Genomic DNA, 16897 nt, shown 5'->3' with positions numbered 1-16897 from the left:
ATATATAAAGCAGGATGCAGCCAAGAATTAATGAGGGAGAGAATAAATTGGCACGTGGATCCCCTCATCTGTTTTCCTTCTCGAAATAGCCTGTTTCTAGGGCCAGGATGGGTAAGAGTAGAATGATGAAACAACTGGACCCGCAAACGCAGTGTGAGCATAATCATGTTGAAGAACAATGACAACATTGTTGAATGTCTGTAGAGGATTGCCACAACTCCTGCTTGGGTAACACAGGAAGCCCAATGGTGAATGGTTTGAGTAAAAGGAGGTGTTTCCATGTGTTTTGGCGTTCAGTGGTCATTGGTCACAATCCAGCCCTTACTTTTCTGTTTGTAACAGTGATATATTTGATGGCTGTATTTGAAATTCCACATGAAATGTGAATGCTGGTATGTTTTTCTGGTCAAAGTATGGGCTCAGAAGTCTCATCTGTGCCCAAATTCCAGTGTCTTTGTGGTGATAAGGATAGGATGAATCTGTTCAGCTGTGGTCCCTGAGAAACACACTGCAGTTGTGGTTTACCTCCACTGCTGAGAAGGTGTTTCTCCTTTGCAGGAAGAGTATGTACACGTGTACATGTGGTTGTTGGGGCAAGACTTGGACCCTACAGTAACTTGGGTGATGATTGTTTCAGCTAGAGCCTTCTGGCACCATTTTGCACCCTAACAACAACAACATGAGTTGAAGTACCCTGGAACGGTCTGCTGGCCTAGGGGGAAGATCTATTCTCATTAGTAGGTTCTGTGTCTTTATTTCACCCCACTGGCATGGAAGCAGAAGGGAGATCAATACTAATGATAGATTATTGTAAAAATGCATCATTTTGCTAAACCAGCAAATGTAAACAACCCCCCTTCTTAAAACCCCTTTGAGGATAAAGTTGGCACGTGGATCCCCTCATCTGTTTTCCTTCTCGAAATAGCCTGTTTCTAGGGCCAGGATGGGTAAGAGTAGAATGATGAAACAACTGGACCCGCAAACGCAGTGTGAGCATAATCATGTTGAAGAACAATGACAACATTGTTGAATGTCTGTAGAGGATTGCCACAACTCCTGCTTGGGTAACACAGGAAGCCCAATGGTGAATGGTTTGAGTAAAAGGAGGTGTTTCCATGTGTTTTGGCGTTCAGTGGTCATTGGTCACAATCCAGCCCTTACTTTTCTGTTTGTAACAGTGATATATTTGATGGCTGTATTTGAAATTCCACATGAAATGTGAATGCTGGTATGTTTTTCTGGTCAAAGTATGGGCTCAGAAGTCTCATCTGCGCCCAAATTCCAGTGTCTTTGTGGTGATAAGGATAGGATGAATCTGTTCAGCTGTGGTCCCTGAGAAACACACTGCAGTTGTGGTTTACCTCCACTGCTGAGAAGGTGTTTCTCCTTTGCAGGAAGAGTATGTACACGTGTACATGTGGTTGTTGGGGCAAGACTTGGACCCTACAGTAACTTGGGTGATGATTGTTTCAGCTAGAGCCTTCTGGCACCATTTTGCACCCTAACAACAACAACATGAGTTGAAGTACCCTGGAACGGTCTGCTGGCCTAGGGGGAAGATCTATTCTCATTAGTAGGTTCTGTGTCTTTATTTCACCCCACTGGCATGGAAGCAGAAGGGAGATCAATACTAATGATAGATTATTGTAAAAATGCATCATTTTGCTAAACCAGCAAATGTAAACAACCCCCCTTCTTAAAACCCCTTTGAGGATAAAGAAAGAAAATAAGCAGTAAAAAGCATGCACAGATGGATGTTATTCTGATAGTAACATGTTGTATTGAAAATGTTAGAGGGAAGGAATGCTAATCATGCAAAATTGTAGGCAGCGAGGTCATGAGGAAAGTACTGAACTGTAAAGGTTTTCCATTTGTGGGCTAGCTCAAACGTCACTGATTTGACTAATGTATCATCAAAGGTGTTCGTGGCTTGGCTCAGCCAGGCTTGTTATCTGTCATGTAGGTAATTTTTGCTAGTATACCGGCACTGTAGAGATTAGAGAATATACATACCAGAAATAGTAATTTGTAATTGGAACTATGTTCCTTTGTTTTCTATGTGGGGAAAGAAAACATAGTGAGAATTAACTTATATAGAGAAGTGTTTAAGAAATTTATAGTGTTTTGATAGAGTCAAAGTGCTCTCTTAAGGATCAGGGTTATTTTTATTTAAAGTTGAAAGTAAATCTTTTTGTTGGATGATAAAGTAAGCATAATTCCGGAGAGCCTGGAAGGAGATAATTTTTAATTGCTGTAATTGCACATGTATTTTCTGCTGAAATATATTGCTGAGATATCATATGTTATTCTTCAGTTCTTGACCTAGTAACACTGCAATTTTTTAAAAGGTCAGACTTTAAATGTATAACTGCTATCTAAGATTGTTTTAAAACTGGAGCAGTGAAAAGGAGTTTTCTTTGATTTCAGAGCTGTTACCCTAGGAAAAGAGCACAGATGATAACTTTGAGCCAATTCTTTGGAGCCTTACCAAATTAAAACTCTGTGAAAGTGCTAGGAAGCCTGCAGTTCTGTCCTTGTCATAGAAGAAAGTAGCTTAGCATCCTGGTTATCTGATGTTTTCCATTGTAGTCTTAGTAATTCATCCTTGAGCAAAACAGACCGGTATATTTTATCAAAAAGGGAAGAACCATTTGTGAGACGGATTTTACTTTTTGTTGATCAACTTTTTTTCTTCTTCAGATAAAATGGAACCTTTTTGTCACTGTTAACTAACTTTTTTTAAATTTAATTTCTAGCCGATAAATTTAGACGGAAACTGGAAGAACTGGAAAAAGAGAAAAATTCTTTAAAATTTCAGCTTCCTTCAAGGCATCCTTCAATTAGCAGTTTTTTGGATAGGTTCACTACCCAAGTTCAAGCAACGTTGCGCTGGGCTGCTGATCATCGGTAAGTTTGTTGATTCCTTATTATGAAAAGTGACGCTTCTGTTTTTCTCAAAATGTGGAATACAATTTATGAATAATTCTAATAGAGAGTTTTAAGGACCTTCTAACCTATCAATATGGAGCTTGTTTATGAAAATTCCCTCTGTTCCCCTGCCTTTTTTTCTTCCTACAATTCTTTCAGAATTGCCCTGAAAAACATAGATCATGATGAACTGTTAAATTAAATGGAACTTTTCTCACTGATGTTGAGTGGGAATAGGATCGACTTCTTGACACAGCAGCTTGAGCATACAACAGCAAGGCAGCTTGAGCAATGGTTCCCCGTGGAGTTAATTCAGATGCTCCTTTTCAGGCAATGAAAGGATATTTAAATATAAAGTAAAAACAGATTCTTTTTTGATATGCATAGATCTTTGGGAGCTTCCTTTTATGCATCACTTGTTAGGTGGCAGTAAAGTGCTCAGCACTGTGCAAAGTCTCAAAAATAAATTCTTGGCCTTCTCTTGAAGGGATAACAACTTCAAAGACTGGGGGAATGTGAGATGTGTTGGATGACCCAAGGGAGGTAGTTAGCTTAGGAAGAAAAAGTTGTCTCTCTTTCTAGGTCTTCTTTAGTTATGCTACTGGTTACTCTTCTTAGAAGTAAGAGGTATTGGAAGCTATTCTCAAATGCAGTAGCACAAATGAAAAAAGAAAAACCTTTTGCCTTTTGTTTTCTGTCAGTTTGTACATATAAAGGTTGCAGTGTTCTAGTCAGTATATTTGGGTGTAATTTTTGATACGCATGAAAATTAGATAAAATCAGTACAGATAATAGGATTTTATTGTGAAATTTGAGACTTTTAAGGGTATTTTTACCCTCTATTTATGCCATGTAGTAATGAGACAGGTTTAAAACAAACTGCAGTCCCTCAGAGCTGTTTCTTTCTACCTTCTGAGGCCCTGGGAAGCTGTTTTACCGTTCCTTAAAGATTAGGATACAACATTCTGTGTTTTGTCATTAAGACGTGTGTGCTCTATGCGTTAATCTGTAATAATGATTTTTTGCTTTAGAGGTGGTGTTGTCTTCAGCGCCTTAGAAATTGAGTCACTAAAGCATCCTTGAAATACATAGTCTGCTTATTTTTTTTCCTATATAAAGTATATATAAAATATATACAGTTATGAAAGTCTTCCTGTCCTTCAGATGATTATATTTGTAACTCTTCTCTTTGCACAGGTCTGAGAGCAGTGCCATTCTTCAGGGTCAGATGAATATCCTCTTCATTTTCTGTCTTGTGCACACCCCTTTAAGCTTGAGTTTGACTGTTTTTGTGACACCCTTTCTTTTTCTCAATTGATTCTTGTAGCCTTTCATGCCGCTTTATCTGTGGTCTGACTCTTGTTGATGCAGCAAACGTACCCTTTTGTCTTCAATAGGAGTGTTTAAAACTTTTGTGTTCCAGAAGTATTTTTAGATAGTACAGGGTGGAAAACGACCACTTCTTTGAGGAAAATTTGTAGGCTTCAGTCTTTATTTTCATTTTGAATTGGAACAAAACCAATATATCCAAGATTTCTTTTTTCACCTGGAAAATTAAAAAGATGATCAGACTAGCCCCAGAAGACCAGATCATCGCAGTTTTCCTGCGGTCAAGCCAGTCTCATCTTCTTGCAAATAAAGAACTTTTAAAATGAAAAGTGTGTATGGCAGGTTATTTGTTTAATACATGAGACTTAAATTCATGCCCTGGTTTTGCTTTACTTGATTAAATTATGAAATGAGTTTTCAGGTGAATGCAATCTGTGTTGACACAGGATGTTGGGGGCAGGTGGTAGGAGCCAGGTTTGGTTATGTTTTGTTTAGGAACAATACGGTGTTCATGCGATCATCCAGGCTTGGTGTTTCTGTGTCCTCAGTACCAAGTAGGTGGATGTACACGGGATTTCCAAGGAGTTTATGAGAATAACCAATGTTTATTGTGGAATGTTCCCTAAATTTTGACCAGCCGCTTGGAAATTTCTGTTGCATACAGCTCTCAGAAAGATGCAGCTCTCACTAAAAGATGGCTTCAGAGCTGCTGGGAAGTGTGGCTGGTTGGAGCCCCAGTAATCTGTGATGATTGTAAGGCATGTACATGGTGGTGGCCTAGCACCTCATAAAATGGATGTGTCTGATCTATTTTGTTATTATGGAAATACAGTTATGCTGTCATTATGTCTGTTTTGTTTAAGTATTAATGCCATTTATTTTGGTGCCAGGGTTCTATTTTGCTTTTTCAGTATGTTCTTCAGCCCATAGAGAGGGAGTAAAGCACGTGTGTCTCCTGATGGTCCTGCAGCAGAGACCTCTTGTTCTACACACTTGTTAAACAGCTGTGCATGGAGATCATAACTGTGCGATTAATCATGCTTAAACCAGATTTGTGATGCATGTTTTGTATGGATGTATATGCTTTGCAAGATTACAATGAGAAATTATGCTTCAAAAACATCCTTTGTTTGAGACACCATTTTTTTAAAACAAGATACTGAAATGCATCTGTACCCTTTCTGTGGAAATGCATGCACTTGGACACAGAAATGCAATTGGCCTTGCAAGCGTGCATGCCCTTATGCAGGAATATGCAAGACAAAACAGGTTTGCATTGCTTGCAGGTGCATTCTGAGAGGCTGATTATAGATTTGACACAATGTAATGTACTGATTACCTTGGGGTCCAGCCATGCAAAGATTTACAGCTGAGGGTTGTACAGACCACTGTGAGGAATCCCACTGACTGCAATTTTGAAATAACTCGCTGTGCAAGAGAGAAGTAAAATTTGGCATTGTGGAGCAAACACTCCAGATGATCTCTAATGTAGTATCCAAAAGCTGACAGAAGCTGCAAAAATGGCTTTGGCAAGTTTCTAAACTTCTGTCTAAGAGAGATTTTTCTCTGTATTGATAGAAATTACGTGCCTTAGTTTTGTCTCTTTCAAGGCAGTGATGGATAAATTTCTGAAGTATGAAAAAGCTGGGGGAAGCCTGAAGCTATACAAGTTTTCCTTCTTCCTTCTTTAGCGTGTTGTAAAAACAGTGTAAATGTTTGAGATAATAAAGGAAGATATGCCAAGGAGAAATCTCTTGTTCTCTAACTGTATCCGTTTAAGATGTAATCATTCTGGTGATGGAGTGTTATGACTGAAGGTAACATGTAGCATTCTGATCTACTAAATCTTTGAAACGTCGATGCTCAGCAATAATGCTAATTTTTAGCTTTCTTCTTTATTTTTTCAAAGGGTTAGACACGAAGAAACCCAGCTTTGGCATGAAAACGAGCATAAACTTTTGAGATCCACTTTCCAGGAGAGGACGCAGGATTCAGCCGCAAAACGAAACCAACTTTTTCAAGAAAAGAAATGGTTACAGGTAACAGGACTGCAAAGTTGTCTATAAGAACCAGTGCTGTGTGGAGAAAAGCTTGTAAGCTGTCACACAGAATTAAATAAATTTATTGTAATAGTGACTTTGCTCTGTGCAGCAATTAGAGCCTTGGCTGTAGTCCAGTTGATAATCTAAGTGATGATTGGAGATGGCAGCCACAGGAGCTGTGTTAATCTCATTATGGAGAAGCAAAACTGGAAGGCTTGGTGGCTTGTGTGTGTGCTTTAACTTTCCTCATTATCTTTTTAAGTGTGATCTTTATGTTCTAATTTGCCATTTTAATATTTCACTGATCTTCAGAAGCTTTTATTTGAAGACAAAAAGTTTTGAAGGAAGCAATCTTTCATCCATTTCTGGTTAGAATTGACTATAAATACATGATTTACCAGCTTTTGTTCCTGAAAGATGATTGATGCATTTCATAAGGATGAAGGAATCATCATGAAGCAGTTGGCGTTTGCCAACAATAACTTTGCACTGACACGTGATGTCACAATGTGGTAATTTGGCAAATGGAATATTTTTAAGATGGCTTCTGTCCAATTTTAAATCTGCAAGCCTTTTAAGCAAAATTTAGCTCTTTCTTACCGTCCTTCAAAAATCTCAGTTTACTGTCTAGTACAAGTCTTTGCTCCACCTCCTTTTAAACCTTGGTTATCACACTCGGCAATGTGACATCTTAGAGAGCTAGTAGGTCTAGTTTTCTTTTTTTTCTGTGGTATTGTCTTGGAATACTGTTATTTTTGATACTTTACTTCCTTTGGTGGATATGGTAGTATACAAAGAAATATATATACATATATATATATAAATCAGAAAGAAATGGAAAAAAGCATTGCAAAATCTTACTTTGATGAAGAAATATCTTTTCTATCCTAGTCATCACTTTTATATTGTTTTGATATATTTCATCAATGTATAAGAGCAGACATGGTCCAATTCAACATTATCAGTGTTCAGAAAACTATTTTTGATAATCTAGATGTCCAGGCCAGCCACCTCATGCTATTCAACTGAAAACTGCTGTACTTAAGACACCATGCCAGCTACTTGCTCCAGTTGAATCTTTATTCCTATGTAGTTTTACTAGGGACAAATTAGCCACATCATTGTACAGGTATGCTATTTATGAGCATTTGATCAAAATTGTCATGAATTCCAGGTTCTGGAGAAGGCTGATCTGTGATGTTTGGTGGCTCCCAGCATCCCTTAAGGATTGCTCCTGACCAAAATCTCACATGATCTGAAATAATATTTTTTTTTTTTTCCCTCAGCCCTACTTTACCTTGCTTTTGCTTCTACCCTCTCTCCTGTTGGTTTTGCATTTGTCTTCAGGGATCTGAGCGAGCCCATGATGGTGTCTAAAATTTACATATTAATGTTTCTACTGCAATCTGTACTTCCTGGAGAACACCAGCCCTTAAGTGGAATTGGAGGTTTACAATCAGCACTGATTAGCTGTCGTGTTAGAAATCTCAGTTTGAACTCAAATCCACAAAGTAAAACTCCAGCTTATGTTTAGTGAGCTGAATATCGTTGGTTGTTCCATGCTGAGACTTTAAGTCCTTTTTATCTGTCCCTGGAGGCTGACCAAGAGCACATTAAAGGCTTCTTGGCATTTCTGGAAAAGAATGCAAGAGAATTCCAGTTTACTGACTAAAATTTCCATTCTCCCAAGAATGCCTGTGAACTATTCCCAAGCAGAACAGCTTTCTCTATGTGAATACAGATTGTGTGCTTCTGGTATCTATTTCTGTTGTAAAAACATTTCAACACTAAAAGTGTGTGTGTAAAACCAAATTCTGTTCATCTCCCTTTCTGTTCCCATGCAGGTTGCTTATTGCAGTGAGTGCAATTACTACGGTTTCACAGAATATGAAGGCCTTTGTATTAAGTACGGCCTATTAAGATTTTGGCAATATTCCCAAATCAGTAACACAGAGACAGAATTGTCCTTTGTGCACACTAAAAGCCTAATTTGAGGCTGAAAGAAACAAAACTGCTGGTTTTGGCCTGCTGACCTTTCTGTCCTTGACAAATGCTTGTGGGTTGAAACATGGGCCACTCTGTTCTCTTGTTGCTAAATCTGAAACCAAAAAAGGAAGAAAATAATTGATGAATCTAGTGTGCAGCACTAATATAAGTTGAAATCGTTGAGCCAGTCAACCTTTGAACATGCAAGGACTGTTTCTTATTGCTTTAAGTGATACTTAGGGAGCTTGTTGCAGTGCAGCAAACCTGAAAATATGTTGACAAAATGAGCATTAGTGAAATAAACTTCACTTAAATTACATTGAAAACATTAAAAGAATGTTAAGGTTTCAAAGTGAAGCACTCAAAAAGCAAAGAAATGCCAAAGTCTGTGTCTGTGCATTGTATTTATGTTTTATGAGAGTCTTTAATTGCATGAGCATGCCCTTTTTTTCCTGGATCCCTGCCTCATACATTGCTGAAGATGGAAAGTGCTTGTTCAGTTATTCAGAATACCGTTTCGTCGTCATTACTCAGTATTTGGCCCCAGAACACTTTTACAGTATGCCACTCAAACCCTCTTTTGGATGCAGATTTATTAATCTGTGAATGGTCTCTTTTTACAGTATTAATCAACATGGCATCCAGGTGATTCAAGCCCACTTCATTTTAGATCCATAACATCACTTTGGGTGAAGACACATTCTTATTGCCATTTTACAGATAAAGAATGAAGAAATGAATTACCATAAAAAGCTATATGGTCATTTGTAATGTCAGTTTTGTAATGCCCTAGTTATTTACCTGAAAAAGGGTGGTGGTTTGTTTTTTTCTTTTTTTTTTTTTTTTTTTTTTTCTCATTTTAGCTGGACTGAATGTGATCAGAGCATGGAATTACGAGCTTTGACTTCTGTTGAGAGTCTATAGATAGCACTTCAAAGACCTTGGTTGTATGGAAAATGGTGAACATTCAATCTGTGACTGTATGTTGAGGTAATAGTTTAAGTGGCTTGCAAAGTTTCACAGAGACTGTAAGAGATGTAGGAATGGAATCAAATTCTCTATTATGGCATTCAACCACTTTGATAGCCAGTAGTTCTCCTGTGATTTTTTTATTTTTTTTAACTCACTTTTCAAATTCTGGGACAAATGAGCAAAAGGCCGTATATTAAATAACTTTAGCTCAGCAACCCAGACTCCTTCATGAAGTGCTCCTTCCTTGTATGCAAGCTATCTGTTGCGTTTTCAAGGAAAAACTAGAATGAGCTCTTGCAAGAAACATTAGTGTCATAATGCATGGGGTTTGAACTTCTGTCAAGATGAGTGCAACTGAGGTTGAAGCTCTGGTTATTTTAAGTCAAGGGAGGGATTTTGTGCTTTTAATTAAAATTTAATATTAGAAATTGAAAGGACTGGCCAGACAGCCCCTGATTCACCACTTTCATACTGTCCCTGATGTTGGACTGGAAGCCTAGAGGAGGAACTATTGCAGGGTTACTCTGCAGGAGGACAAACAGATGGTTGATCAATTTAGCTTCCAGTCTGTAGTAAGATTCTGTTGTCATGGTTGAACTGAGATTTTAGTTTTTTGGGGGAAGTTTTTATCTTGGGAAATACCTGTATATTTGAAAGGTAAAAGGTGACTGACAGTGTTAGAAGAAGAACCTGAAATTTGGTGTTGAAAAGGAGGTGGGGAGTTTCAGACTGTGGAAGCACTAGAGTTTCTAAATACAACAGATGTAAGAATCTTTGTGTGTCAACAAAATAATGTCTTCTCATTTTATGTTGTGATAAATTGGACAACTTTAATTCATGCTACTTCTGAGACTTGTACTGCACTTTTCTAGGGGCAGAGGGGTTCCTTTAACAGGGTTCATAGTAAACTTAGGTTTCTGTTCTATGCAGAAAGAAATTGAAGACCTCCGAGCAAGACTGACCATATTAGAAGCAAAAGATCAACAGCTAAGAAGAGAAATTGAAGAACAAGACAGGCTTATTCAGTCACAGGATTGTGAACTGACTGCTTTACTTGGCTGCCTTTCTTTGAGAGAACTACAGGAAATAAGCAAGGCTGTGGATGACACTTTAGCATCCTCCTACCAAATTCCATTCAGTCTGGATCTTCCAGGGACAGTAAGGAGGTATTTGAATTTCAACATGTTGTCAGTGATGTAGCATCTTGTATCTTCCCAATGTACTGTTGAATTGGCTGTCAGTTGTTTTCTTCGTAATTGTGCCAGCTAATTAGCTGGATTCAGACATTTGGAAATTTTCTAGTAACCAATGCTGAAGTTCTAATATTAGCATACTTCCTCGGGAAGGAAGACTTGGTAGTTATTTGAAGGTCTTACACTTATTTTTTTATGGTAAAGAGCCATCTACAGAAAGCATACGTATCCATCAACTGTTAATACCTATCATCAGTTTAAACTATTTCTTGTTAGCTGGTGGAATTTTTTCGCCAGCTTGGTAATGCAGTAATTACAACATATTTCTCACAACCTGACAGTGTGTACTAGGCACCATCCAAATAAATATTAGAGATGTTTCTTGCTTCAATGAACTTCCATTCATAATGAGGTCTGATGTGATGAACGTAAGGCCCAGGCAGTGGACTTGAACTAGTGGGGGAAGGGATAAAGCATGAAGACTTTTGGGACACCTACAGTTATATTCACAGTGTATGGTTCCTTTAAATGGAAAAGTAGCTACTCTTGGTAATGTTTTGGAAATAACCTCATCTTTATTTACAAAAGCAATAGAAATGCTTCAGGGCCTAAACTGTACTGGCAGTCAATGGGACATTGGTGATGGAACTTTGAAAGTGTTACTGCTGCTGTGTCACCAGGACAAAATAAAATTCCTGTTTATCCCAACTTGCATTTCTTCCAGATAAGCAGTAACGATGTTGCTTGCAATTTTTTTTCTCCTTTCATGTTTATTGGATTTAGTTTGGTTATATTAACGTTCATGAGAAATTGCTGCTCATGTATGCTAATTTATACAGGGTTTTTTTTAAGTCAGCACAACATTTTGTAGAGGACATATGCCTCTCTTGAGGTTTTTTTAAAATTTTAAATTAGGTTATGGGAAATAGTTTCTTGAATTAAGTTTAGTTTGTTTTAATAGTATCTTACACCTGTGCTTCCAAGATCGAGGAATAAAATGTCTCAAGCAGTGTCTGTCTTGGAGCCCATGCTTTGATTTGAGTTTTCTATTAGTTTTGGATTTGCGTATGAAAGAATATTCAGATTTTTCTCTCTCGCATTGTTGATGCAAAATTTGAGTTGCACTTAACTCTTTGGGAAATTATTTAAAGATGAGTTAAATTAGTACTGGTTCAGGAGGAACTTGCTCCAAGTTCTTCGCTCAGTGGCACCATGAATAACACAATCACTTGAGGGAGGAATACAGGCATTCATTATTTGAAGTGTGTTCAGAACTTTAATGAAGATTTAGAATTAAATTCTTTCCTTTCTGTTAATTTTTAAAAGATGCCTTGAACGGAACTTTTCTGATTTAGTTTTGCTTGTTGATCAACTTTGTGCCACCAGGGCCAGTGATCAGGTGCTTCTGCTCTCTATACCATAGCTGGAGTTCCCCTATTGCAAGTGGGGACAGATAAATGCTGGTTTGGACTGCACAAGCAAGCACATTTAGGCAGGCATCTGCAGCAGCCTTTGGCAACAGTTTAAATCTCTTGTGTCGGATTATAGTTGTGTGCTCTTGTCAAACCCCAAAGCCTTTCTAACCGGAACTAACGGCAATGATGATGCCCACCTGTGGCATGGTTATGTGGAAGCTAGAGTCCTTGGGCTCAGAATGTGGAAGCTCTGCACTTAGGTCCTCTGCAGCCTGTCTGGATCTGAACCTACAGCCTCAGAGCAAGCTCTTACCTGCTAAGGATTTCAGTGTCCTGGCAAGGAGTGTGCTCCATCACAGTTCTTAAGCTGGACCTTAACGTGTCCAGGAATGCAAAAGCAGAAATCTGGCAAAAGGCCAGAAGGCTAACAGGCAAGAGGAGGTCTGACTCTGGGAGAGTGAAAGTGGAAAGGATTAATGGTTATAGCACTCAGCTGAGATGAGAGAGAGACCTGGTAGTCATAGCTGATGAGGGAGTTGGCAACTGTCCAATGACGAAGTGCTAGATTTTTGTTTTTCTTCTTCTTCCCAACTTAAAAGCAAAGTGAGCTGGTAGGAACGTGCCACTACCTTGTTGATGAAGCCTTTCCAAAGAAGCAAGGTACCACTCACTCTATATTCAGCAGCTTCTCTCCTCTCTGCTGGAGATGATGGCTTCCCCTGAATTAAAAATAGCCTGTAGGTGTTTTCTCTACATGACGTGGCTTCTTGGTCTGGTAAATCCCATTCAAAATCTGCCCAGGTGTTGTATATGCCATGCCTGCTGCTCTATTGAAAAGTGCACAAGCTGCCTTGGGAACATAGACTGAAATCTCCAGTCCAGCTGCGTGATTCAACCACTTGACTTTGTCATGTGGCCTCTTCCTTAGTCTTTGGTTCCCAAGTCTTTTCCTCCAAACCATTTGCTCTGTAGGTGGCTGAAAGCATCCTAGAGCTGTGCTTGCCTGATGGTCAGCTGGCACATTTCCAGCATGGGTTCTCTGCCACTTCTTGCTTTCAGGGCAGGCTATATATCCAGAAGGGCTGATGGGAAGAACATGCTTCTACAGTGGCTGTGGTTAATTAACAGGGGGAGTTAGGCTCACTGTTAAACTGAACAAAATGATGGGTGTCTTCCTTTTAAAACTGTGCCGTCCATCATAGCTCAACTACAGTGATCTTATGCCTGCATCCAGTCATGCTCTGTTCTCTCTCTCTGCAAGATGAAAAAGCAGCAAGCAGATAGTAAGACATCTGGTGTCGTTATACTTCCCGTGTGCCTATGGGCATCCCCTACATTCTCATACAATTACAGAATAATTTAGAAGGTCATCTTGTCAAACCCCTGCTTAAAGCAGGGCCACAATTTCCAAGTGAGATCAGGTTGCTCAGGGCCCCATCTTGTCTGAGTTTTGCATATCTCGAAGGATGGAGATTTTGCAGCCTTGCTAGGCATGCTGCATTTCATCACTCTTGCTGCAAACTTTTGTCTCTTATCTAGCCAGAATTTCCCTCATTGTAACTTGCATTGGCTTATCCTAAACCTGTACTTGTTGTGAAAGGCAATTGTATATTAGGTAACAGGTTAAAATACTTGATGAAGCCAGTTCAGCATATTATTTTTAAATTCCAAAGTCTTGGGATATTTAACATGAAGGAGATTTTTCTGGAAATGTACACTTTATTTTATGAATCACTGCAGAGGAAAAAAAAATCTTCTAAGGTTGGGGATATCTGTGTGAGAAATAAAGCTCTTACTCATGCACATATACTGAAGATCAATGCTCATGTAGAAAGTCGTTCAGTATCGATGGGCTGTAAATGACAAACTTCTGGGTGTTGGGTTGTAAGATACTATCTATTTATTCTAACTGCATTGTGCTTTTGCATAATTACTTGTGTACATGAATTGCATTCAGCACTGGAAGAACACAGGGCTGATGTGAAGCATCTCTTAAGACAATCTGTGCTATAATGAATTGTATTGAGTGGCTTGCAGCTCACTATAAAATACAAATTATTTTGCTTTTCTTGGTCTAAATGCTATTAAATAGCAACTTATTAAAGCTAACTTCAGGGAATGAGAGAGAACATCTTAAATGAAGAATAATTGCCCAGACAGAAGTGCGCAGAAGCAAGAGAGTAAGTCAATGTAACATTGGGCTGAGCATTGTTTCTAAGCTTATTTTTCTTGTCAAACATTGTTATTTTCAGGAAGATTAATAATCTTTTGTTTTGTCTTGTTTATCTTTGGTATGTGGTGGGCTTTTTGAAAACAAAAAGCCTTTGTCAGTAACTAAAGTATGCTTTGAGTTTGAAGAATTGAGAAACGTTAGACACGTTTCCCTTTCTTTGAGGGCTGCTGGAAGCTGAGGTTAAAACCTGGCCAGTTAATGTGCAAACAAATATGTTAGCTTGTGTTCTGACAGGGATTCACATTGAGGTTGAGACCACAGAATGTGGTCGTTTTGCTCACCCAGGCAGGCCTAATTGCTCTTGGTAAACTAAAGGGTGTAATCATGATTCTAAAATGAGGGAATTGCAGTGCAAAAGCTGAGTTTGCTTATGTGGGGTTGTGTGGAGATGTGTTTAAAAGGTGGGAGCAGCTGGTGGTGTGTGCACCGTGACACATATTAGTGTTTTAACTAAAGATGACATACTGAAATTGGAGGAAAATGGGTCTGAGTGTTTCAGTGTGAAGTACTTTCCCCTGGAGATTGCAAAAGGTAACAACATTGTTACCTTTTCTGTATCCTGTACTGAAGAGGAAACCATTTCAGAAGTATGTCTTTTTAACTCGTGTAACTTGAATCTTCTAATTATAAAATAAGACCATGTTAATTATTTGACGCGTTCTCTTCAGTGCCTGTTGCCTTTTTTTGTTTCCTTTCATTTCACAGTGAAAACTGGGGAAGTCTATTTTACTTCTGTTCATATTTAGTTTCACTTAGCATTTTCTCTTTTGGTTTTATCCTTATCTACCAGTATATGTGACTGTATAGCATGTCATCCTTAAAATAAATTGTATGGTTCCATCTGGACTATTGTCTGGGCACTGAATGCTGGTTGAAAGAAAGAAATTCAATTAAATATCTTTCAAAATATTTGAATACTCCACCTCTTCTTCCACCCTTCCCATGGAACGTTTTTTAATTAGTAGGAGTTTGTTCCACAGTGGGTGTGTGGGATCTTCTGAAGATAGGGAAATTCTCTGTTCTGTATCTTAGTTATTATAGTACTGTCATGGCCAGTGGCGCAAGGAACTGAACTTGAAGTTTTATGCAACCAGTTCACTCTGCTTTCGAGATGCCTGGGGCTCATCTGACAAAGATTAATTCAAAGTGAAATACAAATGCTCAGGGGGTTGAAAACCTTATTAGTTGGAATATACTCAAAGCATTCAGCAACTTCAGTTGAGGCCAAAGCCTGATAGAGGCAAAAAGGTGGTGGGTTTTTCGGGTTTTTTTGTTTGGTTGGGGTTTTTTTTGTTTGTTTTTTGTTTTTTTTAAGAGAAGTTGGTTTACTTGGGAAAAGTTGGAAAAAAAGACTTGTACATGGTTTCACATATTAACTTAGGAAAAGTGCTATTCAGAATGGGCTGTCATGTACTGTCATTAGGAGAGACTGCTTTGTACACCTTTTGTTGTTCTTCAAAGTATATGGCCATGTGAAATTTCTAGTCAAATTAGCGGTTAGCAAGCTATGTGAAATTACTGAAGTCTGAATGCAGCCATGTGTATTCACATCAGCCTTTCAATAAAAATCTTGGCTTTAAAGAATCGTGTTTAGAAGAAGGAAAACAAATTGCTCCCTATCCTTTCAAAAAGATAGCTGCTAGATACGTGCAGTCAATCCAGGAAAGTAGTTTTTAAATATGTGGTTTGAGGTTTTCTTTGGCTGTTTCTGTGAAAATGCATACATATTAAAAATATCCTCTGGGAATAGAAGGGTAGCACAAATACAAAGAGCAGAGGGATGAAATGGCTTTATAGCATCAGAAAGTTTCTACTGCAGTGCACAGGCTGCTGACGTTCCTGACTGGTTGCTGGGCCTGTGTGTGGAACAGCAGAGAACTGATTTGTGCTTTTAGTGCCAGATACTCTTGGAGTCTTTATTTCTGAGTTTACTTCCTGGGGTTTTGGTTTGCTTGGAGTTTTTTTGTTGTCTGCACTTTTTCCTGATTTCACAACCTTAGTAGTGCTTAATTACAAGTAGAAAGCGATGTTGGTAGGTAGGTTAGAAGCAAAATAATCAAAACTTTTTTTTTGTTTTTAAAAAGTCTTCATGAATATTTTTCAGGAGAGACTCCTATGCTGCGTTATGAGTTGGACCATGAAGACCCCGATGGTTTAATAGGCCTCTAAGTACACTGCATCATTATGTAAACCAATTCTGGCCTGATTTAGTGCTGGGGAAGTTTTAGCTGGTCCTGGGACTGGGTATGCATGGAACCATTTTCGGCAAGTCACTGTGGCTTTCACCTTCTCATGCATCTTAATTTACTTCTGGCTCTTTTGCTTGGTGGGTGATTTTCACACGCTGCATCATCATGTTTCTGCCCTGGGAGGATGGCAGCAATCCCGTGGTGCTCCCTTGGCAGAAAGGCTTTCTGTCATTCTGACCAGCCTTTCCCCCTCCTGCTGTCAGTTGTTACTACCCGATAGCCACTTACCTTCCTGGATAGTTACATTTCACCCACGGTGGCGTAAGCATGTGTGTTTGTGTGCATATGTGTCTAATCTGTGTAGGATTCTTGCTCCTGTACTGTGTGAGAGGATAAGGCTTCTGGGCTCCTTCCTCTGTACTGTTACCTGCTTTGGACGGCAATCTTTCTTCTTTTTCCCCTTCTTAATAATCTCTCTCTCACACACCCACACCACACTGTCTGTCCATGTGGTATTGCTGTAAAATATCAAAAGTAGGGAAATGATAATATTAAAAAGGAACGCAAGTATGTAAAATAGATAAGTGAGAGAAGAGAGCCCTCCTCCCTC

The 16897-nt window shown here is 38.8% G+C and overlaps 1 protein-coding gene across 1 annotated transcript in view; it reads left to right on the top strand.

Annotated features, from left to right (window-relative positions):
• DISC1 (DISC1 scaffold protein) overlaps positions 1–16897 on the top strand; it is a 191265-nt gene that overhangs the window by 39656 nt on the left and 134712 nt on the right. The window contains exons 4-6 of the mRNA XM_035899688.1: positions 2757–2907; positions 6167–6296; positions 10188–10423. Of these exons, the coding sequence (XP_035755581.1) occupies positions 2757–2907; positions 6167–6296; positions 10188–10423 (517 nt within the window). The remainder of the gene's footprint in view (positions 1–2756; positions 2908–6166; positions 6297–10187; positions 10424–16897) is intronic.

Source organism: Egretta garzetta, unplaced genomic scaffold (genome assembly GCF_000687185.1).
Source record: "Egretta garzetta isolate BGI_Z169 unplaced genomic scaffold, ASM68718v1 scaffold118, whole genome shotgun sequence".
Classification (NCBI taxonomy): domain Eukaryota; kingdom Metazoa; phylum Chordata; class Aves; order Pelecaniformes; family Ardeidae; genus Egretta; species Egretta garzetta.
Note: the sequence above shows the minus strand (reverse complement) of the source record. Positions and strands in the feature narration are given on the sequence as shown.